This window comes from Microtus oregoni, unplaced genomic scaffold (assembly GCF_018167655.1).
Source record: "Microtus oregoni isolate MIOR12 unplaced genomic scaffold, Mior012 000015F_ref0000493, whole genome shotgun sequence".
Classification (NCBI taxonomy): Eukaryota; Metazoa; Chordata; class Mammalia; order Rodentia; family Cricetidae; genus Microtus; species Microtus oregoni.
In genome coordinates this window covers 40,025,829-40,042,376 of record NW_024543074.1, presented here as the reverse complement: position 1 = coordinate 40,042,376, position 16,548 = coordinate 40,025,829, and the positions used below count along the sequence as shown (strand labels likewise).

Below are 16,548 nucleotides of genomic sequence, written 5' to 3'. Positions count from 1 at the left end.
AGAGCTGTAGAAAATGGCATTTAAGCTAATTTAGAGTTCTGTGGTAGTGAGACACAATCGCTCCTGGCAGCACCCATCTATTCCTGAGAGATTGTTGAACACCAAAGACACTCCACTTGGAGCTTGTCTTCTTCTTGGCAAAACTGGCCTCTGGGCAAGGAACTGCCCATACCTCAACTACTGACAAAATACATAGTATCTGAAAATGGATAAGCAGAACTGTCCAATCTTGCAAAGACGGGGTCAGACAGTTTTGAAATATTTCTTGCCTTTAAAAATAATCTGTCAGTTATTCTAGGCCTTAGCCAAAGTTGGTTGTTTCAACGCTGCAAATGTGACTTTGGGTGATTGCCCAGGTGGCCAGTTGTCTCTGTGATTTATTGCATGTTTTGGAAGTTGTTTGATTGCACTTCCTAATTACCCAGGTAACATTATTTCCCTTCTCAGATCTTCAATGATCAATGGGGTTGAAGACTAGATAAATGTAGCTTCTTTCCTCTCATGACTTGGCCAAGTTATTTATTATACAATACTTATGATACTTAGAATAGGATATTTGTTCTTATTGTACATAATTTTGTAGTAGGTTTAAAACTCTCTTACTTAAACAAAAGGGGGAGGTGCTGCGGGAGCTACTTTTGCTCCTTCAGCCAATAGCCTTTGAGATACCAGCCCACTGGGGTGTGGTATCTTTCACTTTAAAAATAAACGAAGGCAGCTCTCTGGCTCTCTTGCTTGCTTTGCATTCCGTTTCTGGCTATCAGACGCTTTTCCTGGTCGTGCAGGAGGCTGTTGTCTAGGACAGTGATCTGTAAGTTTTTTCCCTTTAAATAAATAACCCTTTTATTAATCATAATTCCTAATTGGTGTGGGATTGTTTTGTTTTGTGACTTACTCCTTTAGTTCTGTCTACTTCTTTCTCTTTCTGCTCTGAACTCTTCCAGATGCCTCTGGCTGTTCTTTCTCTTATATCTATAATAGAAACCTTCCCCTTAACCATGCCTTGGAGTGGTCATGTCATCAGTTTATATAGAAAGTCAAGGTAGGAACCTGGAGACAGGAATGAAGCAGAGACTATGGAGGAATACTGCTTACTGGCTTGCTCCCGATGGCTTGCCCAGTCTGTTTTCTTATGCAACCCAGGACCACCTGCACATGGGTGGCACCACCCATGGTGAGCTTGAGCTAGGCTCTCTTATAGCAATCATCAATCAAGAAAATGCTCCCATAGGCCGGGTGGTGGTGGGGCACACCTTTAATCTCAACACTCAGGAGGGAGAGACAGGTGGATCTCTGGAAATTCGAGGCTAGCCTGGTCTACAGTGCGAGTTCCAGGACAGGCTCCAAAGCTACAGAGAAACCCTGTCTTGAAAAGTAAAAATAAATAAATAAATAAATAAATAAACAAAAAAAGAAAAGAAAAGAAGAAAAATAAAAAGAAAGGAAGAAGGAAAGAAAGAAAATGCTCCCATACGCTTGCCTACAGGCCAATCTAACTGAGACATTTTCTTAATTGAAGTTCCCTCTTCTCAGATGACCTTGGCTTGTGTGAATTTGACATAAAATCTAGCCAGCACACTTCCCAAGTGCTAGGATCACCATCCCCAACCTTTTGAACGTAGGAAAAACAGTGTGTGTGTGTGTGTGTGTGTGTGTGTGTGTGTGTGTTCAGGTGTGGAGGCTGTTGGATATTCTGATCTCTCAAGCTCTGTTTTATTCCCTTGAGACAGTGTCTCTCACGGAACCTGAAACTAGAGCCCAGCCGGTAAAGCCCCAGTGAGTCACCTCCTGTAACACTGGGGTCACAGGTGCACACAGCCACATCTGGCTTTTCACATGGGAGCTTTGGATTCGAACTCCGGTCCTTATGCTTACGCAGCAAGTGTCACACGCTGAGCTGTTGCCTCAGCCCCTGAAGGAAAAAAAAATTCAGCCAAGCATATACATTTCTGATTGAGCACTTAGGAGGCAGAGGCAGGAGGATGAGTAGTTGAAGGCCACCCTTTGCTACGTAGTGAGTTTGGAGGCAGCCTGAGCTATGTGAGACACTGTCTCAAAAATTTTTAGAAATGTAATTCTAATGTTAGCATTGGGTTTACTTTTATGATTTAGAACTGGCCTTTGAGATTTTTATGGAGCATATACTGCCCTGTATACATATCTAACTTGGTGACACACTCATGTGACCACCACAAAGGTGACATTGCAGAGAATTTCTCATCGGCCCAGGAAGGTCTCCTGTGTCTGGGCTCAAGCAACACCTTCCAGAGATCAGCCCCGTCATCACTTATGCTGTTATTAGGGACAGAGTCACCCTTAGTCCAGCTGGCGTGGAACTCACCATGTAGCTCATGCTGACCTCAGAGCCATGGACAGCCTCCAGCCTCAGCCTCTGGAGTGCAGGGATGACCAGTGTGAGCCCCTGACGGTCACTTTATCTCCATTCTCAGATCTGTCCTTTTAAAACATAGTATAAGTATGAAATCCCCATAGATAGCTCATCCAATTTTCTGATCCATGCTGTTCTGGGGGTCCTCTGGAGACACTCAGGTACCCTAGGAAGCAGCCTGCTGCGTCATCCTCTGACTGGCACGGTCTGTCTCTGATGAACCCCTCCTGTTGTAAATCTGCTTGATGAATGAGCAGGAGAGGTAATTAGAGTACTATGAGGGGAGACTGAGGGCCTAAACCCAGAGTCTGGTGATGCTCTTGCTGGGTGGGGTCGAGCTTCAGAAGCCCCCCTGGCTCCAGATGTCAGAGGGCCAGAGCGGGGCTGTGCCGGAGTGAGGCTGGGAGTGAGGCTGCGCCGGAGCGGGGCTGCACTGGAGCAGGGTTGTGCCGGAGGGCGGCTGTGCCGGAGCAGGGCTGTGCCGGAGGGCGGAGGGCGGCTGTGCTGGAGAGGGGCTGTGCCGGAGCGGGGATGTGCCGGGCACCAGGAGCCTATGCTTGTACTTGCTCCCTTCACCCTGCTTTCCACCAGGCCCAGGTTTGCTCCTTACGCGGGTGGGTCTGCAGACGTATCAACCTTTACGTGGGCTCCACCACACCTCCTCGGCTCTCCATTGCATAAGGGAGGGACAAGGAAGGGTGATGGTTCTCAGAAGGGCTCCAGGAAAAACAGAGTCAAGTCCTGGAAATGAGAGGTGTGTCAGAAGAACAGCACACACCAGGGATGCACCAAGCAGGAAACAAGCACAACCCTGGAGATTCTGTTCCCAGTGCCCTGGAGCCCTGCAGGAAGAAGGAGGTGTCCTTTTCAGTCTGAGTAAAACCTAAGGGGAAGGATGAAGGAGTCTGAGGTCAATTGGGATACACAGTGAGCTCCAGGCTAACCTGGGCTACATGGTGAGATCCTGTCTCAAAAAAAGAAAAGAGAAGAAGAGAGGAAAGAGAGAGGGGAACGGAAGAAAAAAGAGAGAAAGAGACACATGGCGGAGGAGGGTGGGCAGACAGACAGACATCACAAAGCCCCTCGTCTAGGTGGTGGAAGCAGTAGGGAACGGGCATGAGGAAGGAGTAGACTCTGAGGTGAATGGCCCTAAGCAAGCAGTGCTAAGGAGCCCTGGACAGAAACTCAGGAGGGTCAAATTTCTCTAAGGTTTCTGGGAAGAACTGGTAGAAGGATCTGTTAACCCCCTAGTTAGTGACAAGGTGAACAGAACTTAGCCTGTGTGTAGAGGGCACCAGATTCGACATGAGCCCCCAGATTGGGCATGATCCCCCAGGCTCTGGGCTCGCTTCTCCAGGGCTCCTCCATGTGCCTCCCGTGGCAATCGCGATTCTAGGGTCGAGATAGGGGAAGCTCTGTGGTGGGAGAGAGACATGTTCTGTCTGTCCACCCTCAGACTGACTCAAGGACTGGAGTCAGCTGGCCACTGGAGACTGAAATCCAAGCTGGGCTTCTGTGAGAACCCCAGGAGGCTGCCAGGCCAGGGCTCTGGACCACCTTCAGTCTTCCCTTGTAATCCCCACTGGCCAGCTCTGGATCCAAGGTGATTATGGTTTCCAAACCAGTAACAGAAATGAAATTCCCTGACAGGTGTATTTTAAAAGGACAGCGTTGGTTTCATTTTTAATTAATTTGTTATTTTGTTTTAGTTTTTTTTTTTTTTGAGACAGGGTCTCATGTATCCCCCTGCTGGGTTCAAACTGTAGCTGAGAACATTGAACCCCTGATCCTCCTGCCTCCACCTCCCAAGTGCGGGAATTACAGGTGTTTGCCACCATGGCCATCTCTATTTTTTTTCTTTTTAATTACACATGATGATCACATATATTCATGGAGCACAGTGTGATAATTTAGTACAGGGTGTGATAATATAATACAGGGTGTAATCATAAGGCAGAGGCAGGGTTTTCATTCATGTACACCATTACTGTTGTTCAGTATCTTTTCAAATTCCCCCCTTCGTGTTCTTTACAAAATATGCAAGGAAGTCAGGCATGGTGGTAGGTGCCTGTGGTCCTATCACTTGGGAAGCTGGGGCAGGAGAATGGAGAGTTCAAAGCCAGTCCGGGCTACAGAGTAAGACCCTTTCTCAAAACTAAAGCTGGGTGTGGTGGCTCAGGCCTGTGATCCCAGCACTTGGGAGGTAGAGGCAGGAGGATCAGGAACTCAAGGCCAGTTTTAGCCACCTGAGATCCTATATCAGTAAACAAACAGAAATACTAATTAGGTTGTTGGTTAGTTACTTTATTGTAAAACATTAGAACCTTTTCTTTCCCTCTTTCTTTTTTTTGGGGGGGTAGGTAGGTTTTACTATATATATATACACACATATACATATATGTATTTATATGAATGTTTTGCTTGCTTGTGTGTCATGTGTGTGCCTGATACCCATGCAGACCGGAAGAGAGCATTGGAGCCTCTGGAACTGGAGTTACAGATGGTGTTGAGACCCTTGTGGGTGCTGGGAACCGAACCTAGCCAGTGCTCTAACCAATGGGTCACCTCTCCAACTTCCCTGTTGGTAGATTTTTGCTGTTGTTTTTCTGAGACAGGGTTTCTCTGTGTAGTCCTGGCTGTCTTGGAATTCCCTCTGTAAACCAGGCTAGCCTCAAACTCTAAGATCTGTCTGACTCTGACTCCTGAGTGCTGGGATTAAGGTATTCAGTACTATGCTCTGTCTTTGGTGTGTGTGTGTGTGTGTGTGTGTGTGTGTGTGTGTACTTTTTTTTTTTTTGAGGCAGGGTCTTATATAGTAACTTCTAGAACTCCCAGGCCAATCTGAGCCGCTTTGAGTGAGGCTCATCTCAAAGAAACAAACGGATTCAGGATGTGAGATTTCTGTGTCCTGTTCCTCACTTGCAGATAGATTTTATCCATTCCTCCATCAAAGTCATTACACACATGTTCACAGTATTTCCGTGGCCACATAAAGTTTAGGGTCAATGCAGTGTGGCTACGGCAAACATGGCTCCTGACTCCAGCAGACACCTGGGCTTCTCAGTGGTCACCCCACAACAGACACAGGGCACAGCACTCTTTAAAGCCAAGGGTGGGTGGAGGGACGCTAGGGCTGGTGTTGGCTTCACTTTGTATAGTAAATGCCTGTGGCTGCCTGGGCCACCACAGGTCTCCTGGCTCCATTTTTTTTTTTTTTTTTTTGTAGCTGGGGACTGTGGGTTGTTTTGATAGCTCCTGAGGCTTGAAGATGCTTTGCTTGCCTCTGCTCTGGAGTCACCGTGATGACATGGTTCTCCAGGGCAGGGCAGCTGACAGGAAGACAAGAGCAGCCCAGTGCAAACTTCCTCCATGCAGGGAGAACTCAAGGGAGTTTGTTTCCCTGAGGGCCCACCCTTTTTAAAAGGGATGGTTGCTGGGAATTTCAAGCACCATTTTCCAACAATACATGCAGTTAAGGTGATGGGCGCGTGTATCATACTGAATCATGTGCACATACACAGAATAAATGTAAATAAGTATACCTCAAGGGGGCAAAGAGGGAAAACCAGAGACTTCTGGTTTCAAAGTCAGGATCCACTTCCTTAGTCCTAGAGATGAGTGAGTCCAAGGGGTGGAAAGAAGCCTGGATTCCGGTCATGGTGGTGTGTGAAAGTGTGTGTGTGTGTGAGAGAGAGAGAGAGTGTGTATGTGAGTGTGTGTGTATATGTGTGTCTGAGTGTGTATGTGAGACTGTGTATCTATCTGTGTGTGTGTGAGTGTGTGTGTGCGTTTGATTCCTCAGGAATAATTCGAAAGCCAGATGCCCAGTGCTCTGGTTCACAGAGGGAGTCTGGAGTCAGGCAGGCCCTGAGGAAAGCCGACAGAAGTAGGTTGTAAAGCTGAGTTGAAGGGTGAGCAACGACAAATCCAGACGAAACCTCAGCCCCTGGCCCTGACCCTGGCCCTGGCCCCAGGCCTGGTGTCTGTGATAACTGCAGAGGACAACCTGTCCACGTGTCCGTCCCTCTGTCTACTCATCCACTCCTCTACCCACCACCTTCCCCTCTGCTCATTGCTCCCCGCTCATACCCCTCAGCTGCTCTGAGAACTCCCCAGAGCCAGGCTCTGAGCAGACAGAAATGACTTCTGATTCATGCCTGATACCCAGGTTGAGCAATTATCTAACGTACCCAGGACGAACAGGAACTCAGAAACACGGTGATGGGTGGAATGGGGTGAGAGAGCAATCAGTCATACACAGGTGGCAATCCCTCTGCCTCCATTTGCTGTAACATGACTACGTGTTTCCGTGGTAAACTGTGTTCCTGGAGAAAGGTACCTAATCGATTGTTTCTTCACCAACATGGGGACAGACACAGAGGAACAACCTGTATTAGTCACCTCAAACCATGTTAGAAAATACATAGAACATGGTATGTCTCATAGAGGATAGATGTTTCAGTGAAGGTATGGAGGGTGGACCTTGATCTCCCAATGTCTTCACGTCCTCATCAGTATTTCCTTTCTGTGAGGCGTCCCTGATGTTTCTCTTAGTGTTCACATTTCTTCTTCCTTTTTAAAAACACAATATTATTATTACTTTTTTTGAGAATTCCATACAATGTGGTCACTTCTAACTCTTCGCCCAAACTTCCCAGGCCTCCCTTCTCCTCCCTTCTCCTACTTTTCCCGTGTGTGTGTGTGTGTGTGTGTGTGTGTGTGTGTGTGTGTGTGTGTTTTTCTGAGACTATCTCAAAGTAGATGCCCTAGTCCTTTGGCTCTTACAATCTTTCTGCTCCCTCTTTCTTGAGCCGTAGTTGTAGGGATTGCGTTGTAGATGTATCTTTTGGGGCTGGGTACCCCGCAATCAGTTGCTCTCTTCACTTTGACAAGTTGAGGCTTCCCATACTGGTCTCTGTGTGCTGCGAAAAGAAGTTTTTTTGGTGAGGGACGAGAGCGACACTTAGCTGTGGACATAAAGACAAGTATTTAGGATGCAGTTAGAAATTACGCCGGTTTAGGAAGGAGGCAGTAGTAGTTCTCCTGTAGGCTCCACTTCTTAGGAGGACATTGCGGGAAGACCCACCCTCACACTTCACTTTAACTCAGTCATCTTTTCAAAGACCACGACCCCTAAACAGAGTTGAGTTCTGAGATCGTGTGTGTTAAAGTCTCAACATAGGAATTTTGGGAAAACACAATTTGTCCCATAAGAGATAATAGCTTTGAAACCAAGAACTCAGCTACCACAAAACACACACCTTTGATGGGCTCCCAGAGGGAAGGCATGGTTTGCCTCTCCCTCAGCGGAGCCAGAATTGACAGAAACACATCAGAAGAGAAGCGTGAAAACACAAGCTCATCGCCTGGTAAATTTAACTTCAAGGAGCCAGGCCCATCTCTGAGAGGCAACCCTGTAATGATCCATTGGGTCTTGGGAACCTGGTGACCTATCTCGCACTTCTTGGGGACTGTTGCTTTATTATACAAGGTTTCAGGCTTCCAATCTTCTGTCTTTCACTGTGGTACTGAGTTAAGGGTCTTCTCATTGCAGCAGAAAGTCTATCTACCTCAAATGGTGGTGGACATGGGGAAATCCCATGTGGTGGGCAGGTCTACCTCACTGTGTGCATGGCAGTGCAGAGTGGATGTGTCACTCTCTGAGTGAGAGGCTTTGGTACCTGAAGGGCATTTTTGTGGGCCAGCAGGAAGAGTGGCAGGTCCACTCGGGAGGACCCATGACTAAGGCTCTCTTGGGTTGGGGAGTGCCTGGGATGTTGCATCATGGGTCCAGTGATAAATCTTCAGATCAAGGGCTATGGCCAGTCCTCCTTCACCCCTAGTCATTTGCCTAACTGCCACATCCACAGCTATGTTCCCAAGCTGGCTGGCTCTCACCCTCCTGTCTGTGCTGAGCTTGGATACCCAGGCCTTCAACAGCCAGCTTGTCAAGTGCTTTGAGGACCCGCAGTATGAGGAGCTGCTGCAACTGGCTCGAAATGGACTGGGGCAGACAGCAGAGAGGAAGCAGGTGGTGGTGATTGGGGCAGGCATGGCTGGGCTCACCGCTGCCAAGATCTTGCAGGATGCTGGCCACCAGGTACGTGATGGGGCAGGGGAGAATCTCTTGTGGGAGGATTGGGCTCTAAGCAGGGAGGTAGAAGGCCAAGCTGTGGACATTCCTGGGGAGCTGGGGCCTAGAGGAAGCTCTAGGGCTCTAGGGTAGCTGGGGTAGGAGGGCAGATAAGCTCACCCAGTAATCAAGAGTGGCTTCCAGAAAGAGGCAGGATGAAGCTGGGGCTGTAGCTCAGTGGTAGAATGAGGAACACCCTGTAGTTTCCATCCGCAGCACTGAAAAGGAAAGGAAAGAAGGAAGGATGGATAGAAGGGAAGGAAGGAGGGAAGAAGGAAGGATAGAAGGGAAGGAGGGAGGGAGGATAAGAGGGAAGGAAGGAGGGAAGGAGGGAGATTAGGAGGGATAGGGTGGTAAGTCTGGGTCTGCCACAGGGGAGGGTATGTGAGAAGGCTCACTGAGTCCATTAAAGAGTCGTCTACCTTTCCAGGTGACTGTCCTGGAGGCCTCAGGGCGCGTAGGTGGCAGAATCGAAACCCACAGAGTTCCTGGAGCACACTGGTACATAGAGCTGGGCGCCATGCGGATCCCAATCAACCACAGGTAAATAGGAGGAAGGCCAGGATAAGGGCTGTCACACCGGGAGGACAGTGGATGGAGCTCTTTGCTGGAAGCCCAGGGGTTAGGGTCTGACTCAACTGACTTCCCAGCCCAGGAGCGTCTCCCAGCCTCAGGTTTAATCCACATAAGGAGAAAGCTGTGCTAGGTTTGACTAGCATGGGTTCAGGATCAGAGAAGAAAGGTGGTCCAAGATAAACCTGCTGGGAAGTCAAAAGCAGCCTTCTGAGTGTGTAAATGAAAGGAAGCCTGGTATCCTTCCAGGAGACTCTTTCTGAACCGGTGAGAAGTGTGGAGAAGTTCAAGAGTAGTGAACGTAGCCTCCAGGAAGGCTGGCCCCACAGACAGACTCGGCACACCACCCTCATTGTGCCCCCAGGAACTGGGGTGTTCAGGAATGTTCACCCTTGAAAGTGTGAAGGCTGCAGGTTCTGCACAAAGTGGCCGAGACCTCAGCCATCATAGAGGTCCACTGGCAGGAAATGCAGCTCTGTCCTGGCCTTACAGCTTCTAGTCTGGTGTAATGCCCAGGGTGCCTGGCATCCCTCTCGTGGAGAAAGGCCAGGGGTGGTCTTGGTGAATCCGAGGGAGGCAGGAGGTAGGCCCCGGGGAGCAGGAAGGGCTGTTGGCTGACTCTCAGAGCCTGAAGTCTCTGACCCCCTTCACAGGCTTTCTCATGAGCTCATCAGGAAATTTGGGCTGATGCTAAAGGAATTCTGTCCCTACAACAATCAGACCTGGGTGCTGGTGAATGGAATCCGGCAGCGCACGGGGGCGGTGCAGGACGACCCTGGGCTTCTGGGTTACTCACTGAGAGCTGACGAGATAGGGAAGACGGCAGAACAGCTCTTTGATAAGTCGCTGAGGAAGGTAAGGCAGAGTGGAGAGCAGCCCACCTCCCCCCCCCCTCCCCCAGGCCATTCGGCACAAACACCCTCAAGTTCCTCTGATTCTCCAGGGAGGAGCTTTAGTGGACCCCAGATCCTTGAGGGCAGAAAGCCTGCACCAGACTGAGCATCACTGGCTTCCACTCCCTCTCATGGCTCTGTCCTGTGTCAGGCACCGGCTCTGCAGTCAGTATATTCTCAGACCCCAGACATCGGTGCCTGTACAGACATGTACAAAGTAGCTGCCGAGAAATCGTCGTGCTGGGACCAGGTTCATTTCATGGAGAGCCCTGCAAGCTCTGGGGTTGAATACGCTGTGTGACTCCAGGCACAATACGTGCCGGCTCCCTCTCTCTTCTCCATTATTGCCAGAGCCTCCTGTTCCTGGGTTGCTATGAGGATTAGGTGACAGGACGCGTTAAGGTGACAAAATGGTGCTAGGTACAGGACCAGTGTTCCTTTACTGTGCAGTCGTAACGGCTGGCAGCTTGTCAAGGAAGAACAATTAGCACTCTGCCTCGACTGTCTGCCCACCTTCTCTACTTGGCCCAGCAATGACCATGCCATTGCCTTCTCTAATCCATGGCCTGGAAGGACCTCAGGACGACAACTGAGCTCAGTGGGAGGCCCCTTCCCCGGTGTCCCCCAGTGTTGTCCTGCTGTGGTTCACTTCACCGTCAGCATACCCAGCCTCTTTCAGCAGCTCTGTGGGGCCAGCCTCTGGTGCCTACATGCTTCACAGTGACCTAGAAGTCCACAGAAGTGTCCCCAACACAGGGCAAGGAGGTAGACTTGAGGCTGATGGGGGACCCTGGACACCTGGTATCCATGCGAGGTGAAATTCCCACCATCCCAGATTTAGGACACAGTTTTGGAAGGCAGGATTCATTTAAGTGTGACACACACACACACACACACACACACACACACACAGAGGCTGTTGAACAAATGTAGTGCATGGGGAAGGGGGAAGGACAGGGCGGGTTGGACAATCTCTGTGGGCCGACCCTCACCGCATGTCCTCCCTGTCCTCTTCCCTCCTGAGATTGTGGAAGAGCTGAAGAACAGCAGCTGCAGTGAGGTCCTGGAGAAGTACGACTCCTTCTCCACCAAGGTCAGTTCTGAGACCTTACGCCCTGACACTACCCCAGCGGGACTGCTACCTGGGGCGTATTGCACTACACTGTACTTGTCTAGTTTAACTGTCTGCCCTGACAGAATGCAAGCTCCATTAGGGGAGGAAGGGAGGGAGGGAGAGGGAGGGAGGGAAGAAGGGCGGGAGGGAAGGAGCTAAACAGAGACCCTCCAAGGAGGGCAATCAAGGCTACTTAGTCACAGCTTGCTGTATCAAGGGGATCATCCATAATACCCACAGAGCCAAGGCAGACAGAGGTATGGGAAAACCTTATATAGGTGTGTGTTGCTTAACAAGGTGCTAATGTCTCAGAATGTATCTTTAAATGATTGTATAGTTGTGCAAAAATCACAATGTTTACTTGCATGAACCAAGCAGGCTACAGCGTTGCTTGCTGGGGACCACTGCCGTATGCAGGTTACCACTGATGAAAACATTTTTCGTAACACAGAACTATGGTGAAAGTCAGGAAAGGCTGGACCTGCGGTATAGCCCACAGGTGTAAGAGCTGCTGGTCTGTTATGTGTGAGGCCCCGGGTTCAATCCCTGGCACTGCAGATAACAAAAGCACAAGGAAGGTTCCAGATGTGGCCTGATTGGAGGCTGTTGGCTCCTGGATGCTGGAGCTAGCTCACCCATGGGCCTGGGGATGGGATGGAGGGTGGTGGGTATTCTCCAGCTGATCCTGAGAGAGAAGCTGATAGTCACTTCCAGGTCCTGACTGTGGTTTGCCTCCGTGGGCTGCTTGCTTCAGCTGTTGGGTGGGTCAAAGCCTGTGGCCATGTGTGGTCTGACCATTGCTTGCTCAAGAGAGAGATTAGAGAAGAGACAAGTCAGAGATCTCCAGGACCCACACCCCAATGAACATGCCCTCAGATGTGGGGCAGAGATAACCTCTTTGAACCTTGGTGTTGGCAGTCCTAACAGATCCAGCATGTCTTCGGGAACCCTGGTGTTGCTGTTCCTAGGATTTCACAGCCCTCTGGTTTAGCCTCTGGGTTACACAAGTATGTTGAATAGTGGCACTTTTCCCAGCTGGCAGTATTTGGACGTCCTAGCAGGTTCTTTCAGGTCCCGCGTGTGCTGGTGACAGGGAGCATGCAGCCCCAGGCAAACCAGATGGCCACCCACTCTAACTGGTGAAGCCATTCCAGCCAGCTTTGTCACGGCCATACGCCGGCTTTATCTAAGACACAGAGCTGAGAGAAAAGCATAGGGCACAATCAGGGCAGCAGGTGCAGCATGAGCCAGCTCTGAGGTCACTTGCTGCTGGAGCGGCTGGATCAGCAGGTGATGGGGCAGGGGTGGGAGGTCAGGGTAGGATGAGAACTTTTTGGTATTCAGATTCTTCCTAGCCTGGTCTTCTGTAGAAACCAGACTGGGTCCACACGGGCAGACACAGAGACTGGGACCCAGTTTCTTCATCGGCAAAGCAGGAACCCTTATCAATATTCAGAGGATTGTATGAATGAATGGCTGACAGTGTGTAGGCTGAAAAACATACCTACTGTTACCCGTTGTCCCTAAGCAGGGACCAAGGGAATCGTGTCTGGACACATGTACAATGCAGCCTTGGGGCCCAGGGGTTACACACTTGTCCTTCTGCCCCATCCAGCCCTGTTCCTTGCTGTCCCTGGATAGGAAGCAAGGTTCACATGTTAACTCCTTATACATTCTCATCTGCCTGCCTCATTTCTTCAGGAGTACCTGATCAAGGTGGGGAAACTGAGCCGCGGGGCTGTGCAGATGATCGGGGACTTGCTGAACACAGACTCTGGCTACTACGAGGCCTTCACAGAGACCCTGCGTGGCATCATCTCCTTCTTCCAAGAACCCCGGTGAGGAACAGGGCAGGACAGGGGGTCACTAGTTCCTGATGAGGATGGTAGTGAAAGGAGGAACTAAGAAACCGGGAGAAAAATTCCTCCAAAATTGGAAGCCAGTGTGGTGCTAACAGTCCCAGTACTCAGAGGGCAGACACAGGTGGATTTTTGAGTTTACAGCTAATCTCAAAAAGGGCGGGGCGGGGGAGGAGAAAGAAGGGAATCCCGACTCTCAGAGTCACTGGGGCCAATGGGCATGTTAAACACCTGGGGTAGAGCCCCGAGGCGAGCCTTCCGATAGGCTGCCTACCTTGGGACTCCACTCTGAGAACCTCTGGATACACTAAGGGTCTATCCAGAGCGTGTGAGCCTCATCTGCTCTGTGAAAGGGACTGTGGCCTCAGCTCTGCTTCGAGAGACACTTGTCATCTTTCAGCCCAGGAAGACTTAGCAGGGATGCAAACCTGAGACTCCAGTCACCATTGGTCACTGACCCCGTGATCTGTATCTATAAAGATAAAAGGGCGCCAGGCAAGGTGGTGCGCACCTGTGATGCCACCCAAGGTAGGGGTGGGAGGATCTGAAGTTCCAGACTCAACAACAACAACAAAAAGATAAAGATAAACTGGTTTTGTGAAAAAATGAAAATAAAAAACAGGCTACAAGACAGCTGAACGGAAGTCCCGGATATTGATTTATTTAGACATGCTGATCTTCTGGCAAGGAGTCTTGCCCTTCTTATCAATTTGAATTCTAACCAAAACCGCTCTGAAGGGGCGTGGGAGGGGAGGAACTCCTAGATGGACTAAGTAAAACAGCTCAGTAGTCTTTAGCTACTTTCCTTAAGCAGCCCCTGAGGGCATTATGGAAGGGGCTCTAAGAACCTGGGGCGTGAAGCGTGAAGCGTGAAGCCCTGGGTTCCTTCCTAAACACCACTTAAAACTGGGAGGAGCAGCAACTGCCTATAACTTCAGAACCTGGGAGGTGGAGGCAGGAGGATCGGAAGTTCGATTCTGGGTGTTTGTCAGTTTCTGACCAGGCATCTGGGTGTCTAGAGGAGATAAGCGGCCAGAGGAGGGGTTGTATGAGCTCAGGGTAGATGCATGTTTCCAATTTGGTCACCCCAAAGCAGTGCCTTTCTCTGGGTCCCTGGAGCTAATGGACACTCTGCTTGCCCTTGGTTCTTTGCCAACAGTTCGTCCCCCTAAAACATGGCTGGAACATGCCCGTGAAGGGACTGAGTCATTGTCCAGTCCCAATGGCCTGTCCTCTGAAGGCCCTGTCCATCAACCCACTCATCTCCCTCTCTGCTGTTCACTCACAGGTTTGATGAAATCGTTGGGGGCTTTGACCAGCTCCCCCAGGCCCTACACAATTCGCTCCTCCCGGGGACTGTCTGGTTCAACTCCCCAGCTGAGGAAGTGGAGATGTCTGGCGACTGTGTCCACGTGACCTACCGGACACCTGACCCTCTGCAGCCCAGGGCACGGGTGACTGCCGATTTTGTGGTGGTAGCCAGCACTGCCAAGGCTGCCCGGCTCCTCCGATTCCAGCCATCTCTTTCTCTCAGTAAGCAGGATGCTCTGCGCTCCGTCCACTACAATAGCGCCACCAAAGTGATCCTGGCCTGCACACAGCGTTTCTGGGAACACGATGGCATCTTCAGTGGGAAGTCTAGCACTGACCGGCCTTCCCGCTTCATCTACTATCCCAACCACATCTTCCCCAATGGTGCGGGCGTTGTCCTAGCCTCTTATACCCTGGATGATGACTCCTCGTTCTTCACTGCCCTGGACCACACCCGAGTAGTGGACATTGTTCTGGACGACCTAGCTGCTATTCACAATCGCAACAAAGAAGAACTCCGTGCCCTCTGTCCCTACTCCACAGTCAAGAACTGGAGCCAAGACCCCTATTCCATGGGTGGCTTTGCCTTTTTCACCCCTTACCAATATGTGGACTATGCCCAGGAGCTCAGCCAGCCAGAAGGGCTGGTCTTTTTTGCAGGTGAGCACACAGATATGCCCCACGGCTGGATTGACACTGCTATCAAGTCAGGGCTTAGGGTGGCAAAGAACATTCAGGAGGCTGTGGACTTGGCTTTGACAAGGAACCCCAGAAACACAAAAGAACACTTCCCCAAAAGTGAGCTCTAAACACCCATATGGGCCTCAGGAACTACGGTGATTCCAAACAAGTCTGTCCATCAGAAGATGATGCAAAACCCAATTTTACCCATCTTCGCTTTTGCTCAGATTTTACCCAAGGCCCATGACCCCTGGATCTATGACAGTAGATCAGGAAGAACTTGTGTCACAGAGATAAAAACAATAAAGCAATTATTGAATTCGACGTTCATTGTTTTATTTTTATTTAAAAATTTTAAACTTAAATTTTATTTATTCTCTTTCTCTCTCTCTCCCCTCTCCCCGTGTGTGTGTGTGTGTGTGTGTGTGTGTGTGTGTGTGTGTGTGTAAATGCCATGGTTCTAGGCCTGGAGGTGAGAGGTTCTCACTAGGGAGTCGGTTCTCTCCTTCTTCTACTGTGTGGCTCCCAGGGATGAAGCTCAGACCCCTGGCTTGGTAGCAGGCATCTTTAGCCTCTGAGCCATCTGGCCAGCCCAAGTGTTTCCTGACATTCTAGAGTCACCTAAATAATTTTAGAGTTGTGTCCTGAGGGCAGATGAGACCCTTGCCTTTCTTGGACCTCGGCTTTTATCCTTTATCTAGTCCTAACTCTCTGGCTTACTTTTCTATTGCGATGGAGACACCATGACCAAGGCAGTTTATGGAGGGTGAGTCCATGACCACCGTGCTGGGAATCATGGCTGCAGACAGGCAGGTGTGGTGCTGGAGCAGAAGCTAAGAGTTCGCATCCTTAGCTGAAAGGAGAGGGGGAGGGAAAGCTAACTGGAAGTGCTGTGGGCCACCCCAGTAACATGCCTGCTCCAACAGTAACATGCCTGCTCCAACAGTAACATGCCTGCTCCAGCAAGACCCCACCTCCCAGTCCTTCCCAAACAGTTCCACCAACTGGGACATCAAGTCTTCAAACATATGAGCCTATGGGGTTGTTCTCATTCACACCACTATCCTCCCCTCCTCTTCTCGGTTCTCTCCTTTCCGTGACTGAATATTTTTAAGACAAAGTTTCTCTGTGTAGCCTTGACTGTCCTGGAATTCCCTCTGTAGACCAGGTTAACCTTGAACTCACGGAAATTCACCTGCCTCTGTCTCCTGAGTGCTAGGATTAAAGGCATGTGCCATCACTGCCCAGCTCCATGACCAAATTTTGAGGGAAGTTGAGATGCTGGTCACTTGAGGCCGCCATGGCCAGCAATATGCTCCATGCTTTCCTGTGTTGTTCCAATGGCCTCCGTGGACATACTCTAATAGTGTTGTTTCTGGGATTTTCACAGTCAAGACTTGGGCCCTGGAAGCCCCAATAAGTCAATAAGTCAGGCTTGTCCACCTATTCTTAACATACTATTTAAGGAGACAAACAATGTGGCCAGCAAGATGCCTCAGCAGGTAAAGGCACTTACCACAAAGTCTGCTGACTTGAGTTCAGTCACCAGGTTCCAAGTGGTTGGATAAAACTGATTCACAAGTTGCCCTCTGACC

General features: G+C 50.0%; 1 protein-coding gene across 1 annotated transcript; it reads left to right on the top strand.

Annotated features, from left to right (window-relative positions):
- The first annotated feature begins 5,416 nt into the window (after window positions 1-5,416).
- On the top strand, window positions 5,417-15,081 carry LOC121456358 (L-amino-acid oxidase-like). The gene is made up of 7 exons (XM_041664440.1): window positions 5,417-5,501; window positions 8,260-8,489; window positions 8,953-9,065; window positions 9,749-9,950; window positions 11,013-11,081; window positions 12,804-12,940; window positions 14,250-15,081. Exons 1-7 carry the CDS (start codon window positions 5,417-5,419, stop codon window positions 15,079-15,081), a joined length of 1,668 nt encoding a protein of 555 aa, XP_041520374.1.
- Window positions 15,082-16,548: the final 1,467 nt, after the last annotated feature.

Excerpts from the sequence above, each read along its gene's own strand:
- LOC121456358 (XM_041664440.1), top strand. The coding sequence starts at position 5,417 with ATGGCTCCTGACTCCAGCAGACACCTGGGCTTCTCAGTGGTCACCCCA. Across the intron at positions 5,502-8,259 it reads AGCACTCTTTAAAGCCAAGG|CTATGTTCCCAAGCTGGCTG; the intron begins GTGGGTGGAGGG and ends CCACATCCACAG. Across the intron at positions 11,082-12,803 it reads ACGACTCCTTCTCCACCAAG|GAGTACCTGATCAAGGTGGG; the intron begins GTCAGTTCTGAG and ends TCATTTCTTCAG.